Source organism: Panthera pardus, unplaced genomic scaffold (assembly GCF_024362965.1).
Source record: "Panthera pardus isolate Hobbes unplaced genomic scaffold, ASM2436296v1 HiC_scaffold_17, whole genome shotgun sequence".
Taxonomy (NCBI): Eukaryota; Metazoa; Chordata; class Mammalia; order Carnivora; family Felidae; genus Panthera; species Panthera pardus.
In genome coordinates this window covers 135,480,781-135,495,475 of record NW_026526732.1, presented here as the reverse complement: position 1 = coordinate 135,495,475, position 14,695 = coordinate 135,480,781, and the positions used below count along the sequence as shown (strand labels likewise).

At 44.5% G+C, this 14,695-nt stretch overlaps 1 protein-coding gene across 6 annotated transcripts in view; it reads right to left on the bottom strand.

Annotated features, from left to right (window-relative positions):
• Positions 1–2,583: 2,583 nt before the first annotated feature.
• Positions 2,584–14,695, bottom strand: part of ADGRF5 (adhesion G protein-coupled receptor F5) — a 98,416-nt gene continuing 86,304 nt past the window's right edge. For 5 of the 6 annotated variants that reach the window (XM_019457348.2, XM_019457347.2, XM_019457350.2 and 2 more), the window contains 7 exons: positions 13,864–14,072; positions 11,677–11,856; positions 8,493–9,887; positions 6,908–6,949; positions 6,760–6,819; positions 5,832–5,916; positions 2,584–3,864 (listed from right to left, as the gene is read on the bottom strand). In XM_019457348.2, the coding sequence (XP_019312893.2) occupies positions 3,785–3,864; positions 5,832–5,916; positions 6,760–6,819; positions 6,908–6,949; positions 8,493–9,887; positions 11,677–11,856; positions 13,864–14,072 (2,051 nt within the window). In that variant the 3' untranslated portion in view covers positions 2,584–3,784. Of the gene's footprint in view, positions 3,865–4,516; positions 4,581–5,831; positions 5,917–6,759; positions 6,820–6,907; positions 6,950–8,492; positions 9,888–11,676; positions 11,857–13,863; positions 14,073–14,695 lie in introns of all 6 variants that reach the window. The other variant, XM_019457351.2, reaches the window with a different exon arrangement.

The following is a 14,695-nucleotide window of genomic DNA, read 5'->3' as shown; positions in this document are numbered from 1 at the left end:
CCTCCTTTATTTTGGACACTCAGGGACACTCAGGTGACCCTGGCCTGTGTCACCGATGCTCTTTGGGATGCAGAGTGCCCTTTGACATCAACTTCCCACGCCACAAATAAAATGCATTTCGCCTACACGGGATTTCTGTGACTAGACTTGCTTCCTTTTGGTCTCCTCAAAATCGGTTGTGACTTTCCTTTCCTCTCACCACCTCAGAATAACTCCCTCCCCTGCTTCTGCTCTTACTGGTCACTGTCGGCTTCCTCCTCTCCACGTCACTTTTTTTTTTTTTAGCCTTCCAACCCTGATCTCTCTGCCGTTCTCTACACAAACCATAAAACGCTATCACTTGCCAGTGTTTCTTTTTTTAAAATTCATTCATTCATTCATTCATTATTTATTTAGAAAGGGAAAGCAGGCATGCACAGGGGAGAGGGAGGGAGAGCATCCCAAGCAGACTCCGCACTGTCAGCACAGAGCCCGACATGGGGCTCGATCTCACAAACTGTGAGATCACGACCTGAGCCCAAAATCAAGAGTCAGGCCCTTAACCGACCAGGCCACCCAGGTGTCCCACTTCCCAGCGTTTCTCAGTTTCTTAGCAACTTCTATCCTGAAAACCCCATGGATGTTTATTTACCTCTTTGTCCATATATAAGAGATGGGCGGGGCGGGGAGGGGGAGAGGAGAGTAGCCACATGGGTCATTCAAGACGTGATGTGTTACCAATATTCCCAGAGAATATTTCCATAGTTTATTTTAATTTCTCATTTGCCTTTTTTTTTTCAAATTTATTTATTCATTTTGAGAGGGAGGAAGAGAGAGAGAGGCAAAGAGAGAAGGGGAGAGAGAATCCCAAGCAGGCTTTGCACTGTCAGCAGGGCTCGATCTCACACATCGTGAGATCATGACCTGCGTTAGACGCTTAACCAACTGAGCCACCCAGGTGCCCGAATTATTCACAAATAATTGCTATTTGTGACTGCTCTGACCTCAGAACCTCTGAAGTATTAGCACAGATCCCTTTGCAAGAAACTGACTTACCAGAAGGCCCTTAATGCAAGCAAGTCCTGGCCCATGGAACTTTACCCACTGAGGGAGGTCAGGAACATGGCAAACACTAGACACTATGGGAGCTGAGTGGACCACACATCCCACTTTGCCCCATCAGAGCCAACATTCCTTCTCCCTCGTCCTCAGAAATCTGCTGCCAAACCCTTGCAATCCTTGCTGACTGAAAACTAGTGAACGCAGGGCCTGGCGGGGCTCCCGCTTCCATAGGCCTTCCAGATTCGTGGGCTGCTCTCTCTTACAATTTTGAATTCTATTGTTTATTTTAGGATAATCTTGGCAAACCGCAGCGGTTGAACTATGTATCTTGCAGTTGGGCAGAAAACCAGCAAGTATCGCTCTAATTTTTTTTTTTATTTTTCGTAGGCTTTCTGGAATTTGGATCTGGTATTGTGGCTTGAAAGGTGGAAAGTGCACGCACACACACGTGTGTGTGTTGGGCGTAAGGGAACGTGCTCCAGTGAATGCATGTGGGCAAAGGGCCAAAGCCACATCCTATGGAACTCTGCAAAGGTTCCTGCCATTTTGGAGGATCTCCCCCATGAACACAATGATTCCCAAGGTTATCCCTGCTGACATGGGGGGAAGTTCTATGTTTCTTGTCCCGTTGTGTTTTTGAACGCCCCCTGAGTGCTATGCTTTCCTTGGCTGATCATGTCACGATGGCCATGCTCACATGTTGTACTATATAACCAAACCTCGATCATCCCTGCCATTACTACAGGAAACAGCCCCGGCAAAGCCATTACGATCTCTAATTCTCCTTCCATCCATCCTGGAGCCTAGCCTCCGGCTCTGTCTCCTCAGGACTGAGCTCTGCCCAGAGGTGACCATTCCTGGAGAATTGTATAGCTGAATCATTTCCTTTGTGACCATTTCCAGGCAAGCATGGGAGTAGAGGTCTACACCATTTGGGAACACGTAGAAATGAAGAGCTCATTTACTTGAAACGTGATTGGGACTTCTATCTGTCCCACCTCCTTCTCCCCATGAAGAACAGAGAGGCAGAAGTAAGAGTTTTAAACTACAAATAAAAAGAAGGGATGTCAAAGAGTTAAAATATTAAAAAGAAACCCTTGCAACCCTTGAGTTCCTTTCGGAACTCAGTAAATAAACGGTTTCTGTGTCACAGCCTCTTGGTTCCTACCTTCCTGATGGTGAGGCCTGTTTTGGTTCTCAGCCCTTAGGAAGACCACGCAGCCCACATTTCCCGAGGAGCCTCACGTGTTTATTGTGTTTTGCTCTCTCTCTGCGATCAGACTTCACTTTGGAACGTATGGTTGCTGTGGCTATAGCCGACTTTAATATGGATGCGATTTGAATAACAGTTGTATTTTTATGAAATGCACACAGCACGAGAAACACACACACCTGCACCTAATTCATAAACAATCACCTCCTTGGGTGCAAACCTCCACCATCTGCTCATTGAGGTAAAGGGTCATTAGGAGCGTAGACTGAGCCAGCTGTAAAATTTCTTTCCAGAAGATTGCCAAGTGGTTGGAATAAACACAAGTTAGACAATGCAAAACTCTTAACATATATTGGTCTCGGAACTCAAGCACTGAAAGAGCTAATGCATAGGGAGCTATACAACACACCAAGGGCCACGAAATCCACGGTAGCAACAACAGGAACAATAAACCGTGCCATACGATTATTAAAATCTATTCTATTGTGCCCAGAGAAGTACCTGGTTAAAGCTGTTAAATACAGTATATGACAGGTGGGATCTGTTTTCAGTGCAATATATCACACTTATATCACATTATATCACATTTGGCAAGTGATGGATATAAAAAAATATACTTTTGGCCTTCAAAAAAGTGGAATAAACCAACATGTAAGGCTTTTCCCGATAAACTTTAGAAGATGCAATTAGCCGTTGGGTCTGCTGGGATCTAATAAAGAGCCTCAATCACGCTTCCTCTGCCTACTCGGTCCACTGAGCTCAAACCTTAGCACGAACTAATAGCATCTGTGTGTGTGTTTAGCATCAGGAGAATTACATCTCCTTCCATGCATTTCTTATAAATATTATTATCCACTTGAAAGCATCTTCATGTTACAATTTCCTCCCTGTCTTTTCCCACTGTCCTTTTTTTTTTTTTTTTCTCTCTCTCTCTGTCCCTCTCTCGTAGCTAAGAAAATACCAGGAAGGTACCAGACTTTCCCCCTGGCTTATTTCAGTTTCCGTTTTGAGCCATTTTTGTATTCTCCATGTGGCAGTGTCTGAATAATTACATTAACATGTAATTAACAAGTAATGCAGTTTTTAACGTTTTTCTCTATCTTTTTCTTTTTTCCTGTTTCCTTCCTTCCTTCCTTCCTTCTTAGAATTCACTGAAGTAGTTCCTAGGTATTAGCCTTGTACCTAGGAAAGCTTATTTTTGTGTCCAACGTGTGAAAAGGAACAATGCCTCTTTGAAATTCTATTTTACAATACAGACAGGGAAATTGGGCCTTGGGGGACTTGAGTTTCACTTAAATACTATACACATTTAGTATCACACAAGAGGTGGGGGTGGGGCAGCAAATAAACTTAACAATGACTTTGAGTCCGTCCTTATGAAAGAAAGCTTCTTCCCCTAATGAAACAGTCTCTTCAGCATCCGCTCCAGGAAGCCTGTGGAGAAAACAGTTTACCCGTGGCTTTGGAAGGACTTTTTTCAGAGCGCATCCACTGTCCTTTAAGAAGTCGTATGGGTGGATTTTCCTGTTGTTAGTTGAGCAACGAGTAAGCACTGGATGTATTTTCCAGGGATGAGCTGGTTGTTTCTGGGGTGGAGACATTGTACGTGCCTGAAAAACAGAGCAGCAGCTCGGCCTTAAGGACAAGACTTCCTGATCACTGAGGTGTGAGCCCCTCCTAATGGCCCAAGGGGAGTTCTAGCCCGAGAGCCAGGGAAGCTCGGCCATGCCTGGAAACACACCCATGCCTGCCCTCCTCCCAGGACCCAGAAGTGCCAGAGAACAAAGCTGTTGTTCTCAAGCATGCGCGGCAGCCCACGAGACAAGCGCTAACTGCTTCACATCAAACCAGCAGCCAGATTTCTACAAAGGCCAGGGAGATACGAACTCTGGGCAGCCCTCCACATGCCACCACATGCACGGGCCTGGGGACATCTGTGTGAGGGAACCTCCCTGGCCCCCTGGGGTTGGAGTGACTTGGGAAGGTCTTGGGAGTGACTTGGGAGGGAGCCAGAGGCTGAGCTGAAAGGTGAGGGTGGTGGTTGGGTGTGGGGAAGGGGAACAAGAAAAGAAAGGGGAAAATTACAAGGGAAGAAAAGACAGGACTGGGAAAGAAGCAGAAGTCAGGGGATGCTAATGAAAGTGCAGCTGAGGGGGCAGCCACGGAGCAACCACAGGGGCTGGTGTCAGCGGGAGGCGGGGACTGAGCACAGGACGAGTGAGAGTGGTGTTGGGCAAGGAGGGGACACGGTGCCCACCCTACCATCAGACTGGTGAGCTGCCACTGCTAACAAGGTTTCCATCACTGCCTGGGGGGCCCTGCGGGGCTGCTGACAACATAAACCAAAGTTACAGTGATTACGGGACCCTCAGGTAGGCCAGTAGGGCGCTGCGTTAATGACCTTCGAGGGGTCATTGAATGGCAGTGACTGGAAATCTCAGGCCCTGGGACCTCAGGAGCAGAGCCCCAACTCCACCTTTGACCTGACTGATTCAAAATCAAAGAGCACATTTTATCGGCCTTGCATATTGTGTCATTCTGATTCGGTAGAATCATTTCTCAGAGTTTTAACCCGAGCGCGAATAGTCAACACGTTCCAGCGACAGTGCTGGCCATGTGCAGTGGTTGTACTACACCCTGAAGATTTGATAATTTCACACCAGGTGCCATCGGTGACTTGCAAAATCGCAAGTGAAGGTCCTCCGGTTTCATGAGTAACGCATCAGGTCGAAGCAAAAAAACACCAAGTCCTCCGGAGTTTTAACAAATGGTAGGCATTCTCAATTGATTATATAGGAAGAGCCTTAGTCTGGAATAATGACGCTTTTCTAGATTCGGCATTTGTGAGATCTGTTCAGTTTCAAGAAGCTGGAAGGAGTTTTGGTGCTTATTTTCCTGGGGGTAGGGGCATAGCGGGCAGAGGTTTCAACTTGCCAGACTAGCTGAGACCCATTGCTTAAAGTCATTCACATTATTGATTTTATACCTCCAAGGTAGCAATTTAACTGTGCATGTTTCTAATAGAATAGCTAACTTGGGTGATTCCTCCTCTATGCATGCACGGTTTTATACATGCCCACATGTAAAACAACCACACTCCCCCCACCCCCAAAAAAAAGAAAAAAAAGGGAAAAGAAATCCACAGCATGTGATCCTGTAGTAGTTTTCTAAATATATTTTTTTGCCGTACCTTAACCCATAAACATGACCTGCCTATTCTTATTTAACGCGAATAGCAATGAACTCCGCATTTGACAAGGCTAGCAATTTACAGTTCCCACTTTTGTGGTGGATACAGTTTTGACAGCTCTCCACAGGCTTGTCTAGATTCTCCAAATCTTATCCTTTTTAAGTTATTATCAGTTGCCCGCTGAAGGCAGTTGCTCTCTCTACAACCTGCTGGTGGTTTGGGAAATAGAAGCGAGTTCCTGTATTTAACCTCCGGCCCAAATGAGGCTGTTCATGGTAAACGCCATGAAATGGGAAAGTAGGGGTGTGAGAGTCCGCATCAGGGCAAATTTGCTCAAGTCAACCCAAACTAAGTACCCCAGGGAATGAGCTAGAAGTCACTACGTACCTGTTTTACCAAACAAATTGTTAAATCTTCTTGATATCGGAGAACTCATAGAAAATACTGGTGTAGATGAACCGAGGGATGTTGACTGAAAAAGAAAAAAAGGCAATTAGCAAGCAAATGTTAAACCAAAGCCCTGTTTTGATTCCTCTTTTTTTTAATTTTTTTTTTTTTTAACGTTTATTTATTCCTGAGAGAGAAAGAGGTATAGCATGAGTTGGGGAGAGTGAGGGAGGCACAGACTCCGAAGCAGGCTCCAGGCTCCGCGCTGTCAGCACGGAGCCGGACGCGGGGCTCGAACTCACAAACTGTGACAGATCATGACCCGAGCCAAAGCCTGACGCTCAACTGACTGGGCCACCCAGGCGCTCCACCAAAGCCCTCTTTTGATTCTCTCTGATGGTTTGTTTGCTGCCCTCTAGTGGTCACTGCCTGCATCTCTCATTCCGCTTGAAAGTGAGCCTGAAAGAGCATGAGTTTCAAGTTCAAGCAAATCAAGTAGGAGGGCCACCTTGAAACATCGGACTCTCACCAGAATTAGGAAAATAACTTTCAAATATGTGTTTTACTGTTCTATAGGGTTTAGTGTCTTCTGACGTGGGAAAACAGTCAACCCTGAGCGCAATCGTTATTTTCCAAAACGAACTACCAACAATCTCTGCGTTATTCCTCACATTCTGTTCTCTATTGTCTTCAATGTCCCCAGAAAACTTCTTGTTTCTCACTGAACTTGGATTTTTGACCTCCAGCTGGTATTGTCTGTGCTACCTGATCCCTACTTAAAGATGTGGGACAGCATCTTAGTGAAAGCTCCGTGGCTGACTTTAATAGGCAGAATCAGGTGAGATGCACAAGCAGTGGAATGATCTATGGTGAATCAGGCTGTGGAGAGGGAAGGGTTTGCCAAAGTCCCTGCAAAGGAAGGACTTGCCTTTGAGTGCTGTGAAGACCATCTTGACAGTGAAAACTTCTTCAGCAAGGCTTCCTGCACCTGCAATTGTTTAAAGGAAGCCCTGGTAAGTTCAACATGCCACAAACACTGGACTTTTCTGGGAGCACGAAACTGTGATTGTGCTTACCTTCTGATCCCAGAGGCACCCAAAGAGTAAAATGAATAGCCCCTGAAAAAAGAATTGGCAGGAAGTACATTTTAATCTTATGATTTTATGGTTTAAAATTATGATTATAATTCAGTACGATTTTAATCGTGTTCTATTGTCCGGCAACATAGGAAGTATTGTTACCCTGGCAATGAATTCGTACTACGTCTTCCCACTTCTGTGTTTATGGAATGGGTCTGGTAGATAATAATGTTCAAAGGGATTCAGTAGGTCCACACCAAGAGACCTTAAATGTTATAATGTTATAAGGATATCATTCTATTTCCTTATCCCCGCCCCTTTGTGAACTGGAGGTCCTATTGGCTATGCTGTTAAGTACATCTCTTACGTCTCCGTAGGGTTCACATAATTGTGATGAGGACCTGGAGCATGGGGTGACATTATCAATCCCTTGTAGTCAAGCCATACTATAAACTTCATTAGATATGAGCCATATAGTTTGAGGCCACGGGCCTAGCAGAAGTTAGGATCTGGCATGAGCATCGGGGCAATGTCTCAACTTCACCTCCAGACCCACTGCCCCCTCACCAGCTCGTGAGGACCTATGCTTACCACCCATCTACTGGTTGAATCAGAATTAAGCATTGCCTTCCTTGTGCTCCAAACGCTTGTTGTCTGTACCTCTGCTAAAGTTCTTCTAACAATTGGACTTATATTATAGTTATTTATGTGCTATGTGCTATGGGAAAGCAAAGAGTGTGTCTTTTTTTTTTTAAGTTTATTTATTTATTTTGGGAGAGACAGAGACAGCACGAGTGGGGGGAGGGGCAGAGAGAGAGGGAGACAGGGAATCCCAAGCGGGCTCTGCACTGACAGTGCAGAGCCCAATGTGGGGCTCGAACTTACGAAACTGTGAGATCGTGACCTGAGCTGAAACCAAGAGTTGGACGTCTAACCGACTGAGCCACCCAGGCACCCCAAGAGTGTGTCTTTTTCATTTTAGTATAATACAGCAGAATGTTTACCTTACATAGGACATTCATTCTTCCTTCTTCAGCAAATGTTTCTAGGGAACTTACTATGTGGTACATAGCACTCATTTTATTTAGCAGATGGTTATCGAGCACCTACTCTGGGTCAAGTTCTTTTTTAGGTACTACTAGGGATACAGCAATAAGTGAGATAGATGTTATCCCTGACCCCACAAAGATAGAGTTCATTTAATGCTTGTAGAAATTTAACTGGCGAGATTACTTGGTTTTATAGTGGTATTTTCAATTAGGAGATCATAGGTGGCATCCTGATAATGTTGGATAAATAGCAAAATCCTGTGTAGGGAAGGGACTTTCCTCTTACGTGTTTTATCAGGGCTTTTCAAAGAGAGTCATGCATGCAACTAAATTATAATACCAGTGATAAGAGGTATGAGGTTCCATGGGAGCTGAGGAATGTGTCCATTCTATATCACCGAGTGCTTGTAATTACTTCTCTTTAGGGCTCTGAACTAAAATCCTTCCCCATTCCTACCCCTGTTTGTGTTGCTATCATTAATTTGTCCCACCAGGACAGATACTTCCTGAGAGCCCTGTAGAGTGGAACTTACCTGAAAGGCATTGAGGAGAGTGAATATGATATGGAACACAGCATTGCTTCCTTGGAACACAGTGGCAAGACCAAATCCCCAGGTGAGCCCCAAGAGTGGCGTGAGGACCCCAATGCTCTTGCTGATCTGAAATAGACTACTCTTCTCCTGCTTGCTTGGCTTGTCCCCTATGGAAGGTCTCAGGATCTTGGAGATGACCACAATCGTGATGGTCATGTTCACCACCACGATGATCAGTGCTGGGATGACGAAGGCCAGCAGGGCCTTAGTATCCTCCCAGTTGAGCCAGCAGGCATTCTTCCTCGTGTAGACTTCTTGGGGCTGGGTGGCCCCCACTGTGATGACCGAGATGACCAGAGGGCAGCCATAGCCAAGAGAAAAGGCAATAGTCTTCTGAATGGACTTGCTTGTGTCATGCAGGATGAAAACCAGGCGGTAAAAGAGCATGAGGCCCAGAGTCAGCATCCAGAAAAAGACACTGAGGTAGAAAAAGTGGATAAAGAAGGTGGCGGCCACACAGGCTGTCTCGTTGAGTGGGTGATAATGGTTATGAATGGCAGCGGCTACAATGAACCAGCTGTCAGCCACCAGAAGGGAGGCGGCGATGTTCACTATGCAGATGTGGCGCATATAGGAAGTCCGGTTCTTGGTCACTGATTTCCACACCACGGCTTCCACGACTAGACAGGCTGCCAAACTCAAGATGGAAAAGCACAAACCAATGTAGGAAATGATGTCCAGTAGTATTTCCAGGAGAGAACCAGGGTACGGAGAGTCAGGGGACATGAGGATGGAGAATGACGTTAGGTGGTCACAGACGCAGGAGACGCTGTCCTCATCGACTTTGTTCACGTAACACCCACTGCTGTCCCACCCCCCTGTGTGGTTGGCAAGGTCGAAATTCCAGAAGACACATCGCGGTACCGCACCTGAAGGGTTGATGTTCTTAAAAGTCATTGAGATACTGAATGGCAAAGTTATATTGTGGCTGACGGTGGTTGTCATCACTAAGCTGTTCGCAAAATTCTTTCCTGGAACATCTTGGGCGAGGATGGTTTTGAGAGTTGGAAAAGCCACAGTGACAATAGATGAATCTCGCTGCAGGTTTCCCAGCTGGCAGTTTTCAATGGCCACGTTACCCCACAGGTCTGAGTCTGAGAAAACAAAGCTCTGTTTGTAGGCTTTTGGATGGCCAGGTTTTATCACCACGCTCCTCATCTGCACATTAGTTTGGTTGATGGACAAAACAGTGCTATCTTCTGGCCGTAATGCTCGGGAAAATCTTTCCACTGAATCCAATAGCTGTGAGCTCTGGTTGGTCTGTTGCTGTTGTACCACCTTCCACGTACTCAAGATGGGCTTGCTGAGAATTGTGTTAACCGTAGACAGAACGTGCTGTAATTGACATGGCATGGGGTCAGACCAATCAAATTCTTTCAATCATAAAAGGGAGGAAAAAGAACATCTCCCTGGAAACTGGTTGCATGGGTACAGGTAAGAGGAAAAGAGAAGAGAAAAATGAGGCCTCGCAGGCTGTAGGGACCTGTGTCCCACCTTCTTACGGCAGGGAGTTAGCAGAGGATGTGTCCCCAAGGCTGTGAGACTTTGTTAAATATTTACCAAGAGTCAGCCCCAACACACACCCACTGAGACCAATTTAGCAGGCTGGGAGAGATTTATTAGTGGTTTTATTTTCCTTTAAATCCCAAGCCTGTAAAGGGTGATAGTTTACCGGCAAGGGCAAAGTAGTTTCAAAAAACCCTCTCCAATGCTGAGCACCAAATTGTTGGCAAAGGCATCATTCTTTTTTTTTTTTTTTTTTTTTTTCCCTGAACATTTTGATTTTCTCTCCCATGAACTCGGGCTTGTCATTTTCCATTTGTGCTTTCTCTCAATATAATTTCTTTGCCCTTCTTTGCCTCGTTCCATTCAATCTGAAACTATGAGCCTTGTAGTTCGTCGAATGGTGGCCCCCCGAATAATCTGTCCCAATACCCAGACCCTGTGAATGTGACCTTCTGTGGGGGAAGGGTCTTTGCAGATGTAACTAAGGATCTTGAGAGGAAATCATCCCAGAGTAGCTAGGTGGGCCCTAACTCCAATGTCAAGTATCCTTTTGAGACACAGAAGAGGAGAAGACAAATAGGGAAGAGGAGAAGGCCATGTGAAGACAAACTCGGAGGGTGTAATGAGGCAGCTGCAAGCCAAAGAATGCTGGAACTACACGGAGCTGGAGGAGGCAGGGAAAGACTCCCCACTGGAGACTTCAGAAAGAACGTGGTCTGGCAGACACCTTGATTTCGGACTGCTAGCTTTGAGATCTGTGAGAGAATAAGTTCCTGTCATGGTGAGCCACCCAGTTTGTGGCAACTCCTGGGGCTCCTTGTAGCCCCAGGAGGTCCACATGACCTCCTTGGACCCTTGTTACCCAAGCTGCTTTCCAGATGCCTCCGGCTGGGTTGCACATCACGGAGCACTGGCAGGAGATGGGATGGTGGGAGAAGAAAGAGGCGGAAATGTATTTTCCCACTACCCACCGCAGCCACGCCCTCGCCCCTACATACATGCTGTCCTCAACACATCTGTGGTACTGGTTCTGTTGCTACCGCTCGTGATTCCTCCTCTAAGGCTTAGTTCTCCCTCTGCTGTAGCTACGCTCTTTCCCCTCCTTTCCCCTTTAGTCCTCAGGGTAGTACTGTCTTCCATTCTTTCCTTTTTGTATCCCTGGTTTTACCTCTTTAAGTATTTTTTTTCATTAAAGCCTCTTCATTTGAACTCTTCACTTGAATCCTGGGTGAATTTTCTTTCCTCTCGGAACCTTGACTGCTTCAAAGTTCATGTTCAGTGCTAGAGCGCTGAGACGCCCACTTTGTACATAGTCTGAAAACCTTTAATGACTGGTTTTCTTAGGAAGCAGATACGGATTCATCATGAAGAAACTAAGATGGGGATTCACTAAAGAAATCTTCTTAAGTGCCCCAAATGAATACTAGAAACACTCCCTGTGACCCTAACAGCCACGGCTGGCAGAGCATGCTACCTGACCCTAATATCCAGTGTATTTCTCTGGAGAAGACAAAGAAGGGGCTGCAGTGGGGGAGGGCTAGTTATGTTTCTTGACTACACGTCCCAGGGGGTGAAAAGATGAGACCCAAAGCTCCTGTAAGGCCCCAGACAAACTCACCGTCATCATTTCTGAATTCACTTGGGTTGGAACCGTTGAGAGCAAATCAAGGATGTTAATGATGGCTCCCAGGCTCCCAGGAAATGAGCTGACTTCGTGTTTCACCTTGCCTGTGCTAACAGAAAGATCCTTTAGGTACGTCGGGAGTTTCGCATCCTGATAGGGGCTCTTGATCAAAGCCTAGTAAAACAAAAGCCAACACAGACAAAGGGAAAACTTGCCGGTTGGTCTGGTCATCAAATCCTGCTGATCTATCATCCATGATGAAAATCTCTTACATCCGTGGTTTCCTTTTCTCCATTCCTAGAAGTACATCCTATAAGGTAATTTACTTATCTCTTAATTTAATCTGTGTGCCATTCAGACTAGAATATCACGTAAGTCCTCACACATAGAAAGGGAACAGTAAAACGCATGTTAATCTGATGGCTAGTTTTTTTTAAAAAAGGAGAGTAGATGTGATTGCTAGACAACTAGATTAAAATTGAGTAAATCGTCACTTGGTGGTCTGTATGGAAGCCACGTTGCCACTCTGCTTTTTCTCATCGCTTACCTTGCTGGCCATTGGAGGGGTGACTGTCCATCCCAATTTTCCTGGGACAGTTCTGTTTTATATCTGCTGTCCCAGTGTAGTGATTACTAGTGCCCTCTTTTGTTTTCAAAATGCATCCTGGTTCGGATGATAAATTATATGGTCACCCTATCTATAGTGATCACACTTCTGTTTTCTAATTAGCCAACTACCTATATTATAATGACACAATTAATTAAACTACTTATAATTAAAGATTTCAAATTCTACCTCCTCCAGAAAGAACTTTGATGAGTTTTCCAAACTAAGGGAGTTTCTTCCTCTGAATGCAAAAGTGTTTGTTATTTTACATACTTTACATTTGTGACATTTCTGTTTGTGACAATGTCATCTTGTGTTTTAATTTCAATATCTCTCCAATTAAATTATAAGCTCCTTAATATTATGAAATGTGTTATATTCCTTCTGATATCCTATAATGCCTCACATAGCATAAGCCATATAGATTGGCGCATAGTAGGTATTCCATAAATATATATTGAATGGATAAATCAAATAAAGCATGATAGACGAACATGCCCCTTTTCCATTGAAAGTGTATCTAGGTATCTAGAATTGGGACCAGGGCCCAACAGGGAGTTTCTATCTTTCTTGATTAGGAAAATTTATATCGCTGATGTATCCTTCATCAAGGCCCAAATCAGATGCCAAGTTTTTCAAGCAGACCTTTCCCGATTATCCTAAGCAAAATTAGTGTGTATATAACTACTCAACTGGATTATGTTCTCTAGAAAATCAGAGACCAAGTTCTGATTTGGTCTCTTTACCCTGATAGCACCTACAATAATGCTTTGCGCCTAGTAGGTATTTTAATGAATTTAGTGTCAGGCAAGAAAAGAGACAGAAGATGGTCAGAGGAGACACAAATCAATATTACCCCTTTTCCTTAATTCATCTTCCAATGGTGAGAGCATTTGGAACCACTTGGTTGATGATATCATTAATTATAACCACTAAGTATAACTACGAGTAGCCTCATCAATGTTGACTTATTGTAATTCATTAGGATTTGCATTTTAGGAGTCTCTAAGCAACTTCAGTATGAGGTCACATTTATTTTGATGAAAAGAAATTTTTCCCTACCATATGGCAGTAACCTCTCTTCTAGGTAAGAGAGGCAGGCTAGTTACATCTCCCATTACTATAGGGTTCCCTCTATGATTGAGAAAATCTCAGACCTGTAAAAGCATAAAGCCCAAGTATATATATTTTTTGCGCCAATGAACCTTATTTTTTAAGTTTCTCCTTTTTCTGATAAGATTAGAGCTACTTGCTTGATATCAAGATTATTCAAAGGGGATCGGTAAGAGAGGATAATTCTACCTGCACCTCGGAGGTAATAGAAACAAAGCACTGAGAAGTCAAGGTAAAAAGGTATACAGTTGGTCCTAGGGCAGAATGCATATTTTGTTGTCTCCATATTTGTGTGTAAGAAAAATGTAAAGCATTTCTAGGTTTGCATCTTCTTTGGAAATAAACAAGTAAAAGTCGCTTTGGGAGCAACACAAACCAGCCCAAGGCCCATTTGCTGAGAAATAAGATAAGCTAGAAATATCTCCCCAACAAGAGCTCGGAGTCAAATATTTAAGGATCACCTTGGCCAGCTGGAGAAGACTATTTATTGGGGCAGAGATGCAGTCATTCTTCTTCACCTTCCACTGGGAGCCTACACATTTGTACGTTATGATCCCACCAGTGGGACTTCCAGGGCTGCTGGGAACACTTGAGAACTGGCACAGTTTCTGGATGACTTTCCCAGGCTCCCCAACACCTATTATTGGATCTTGGCACATGATGTTCTCTCCTGCATTAGGAACATGGAAATAAAAGGGACTGTTTGAAAAGGAGGAGAAAAGATAGCCGAAATAGGGTCAGGCCTAGGTAGAATATTGATGTTGGAATTCATTTTTTTCTTTGCTTTCAATGACCTTTTCAGAGTTACCCACTTTTTTATTTTGCACCTGACTTTTCAAAACCCCTCTTTGTGCTTTCAACACAAATCTGACTTTAATCTGCACTTGCTTTTCCTAACAGAACTTATTTCCTCTGTGCCTCATCACCATCTCCAGTCCGCAGGAATCTTCTCTCCGCTGCCTGTAAAATCTAAAGCATGGAAAAATGAGAGCTTAATGTGTGCTCATCTAGATAAGAGATAATCAAGTTACTAGGAATCTTCAAGAACATAATGCCTAATCCAAGGGATTCTCAACTTTGGCATATTAGAATCACCTGGGGATCTTGGAAAATACCAATGTCCAGTCTTACTCCTGCTCAAATATAGGAAGCTCTTGGGCTGGGATTTAGACATTCGCAGTTTTTTAACTTTCCCCGGTGATTCCAGTGTGCAGTCAAGGTTGAGAGGCACTGTCTTAATTCAAATATGTAATTAATGGTCGGAATTCCAGGCACCCGTGACCTGAATATTCT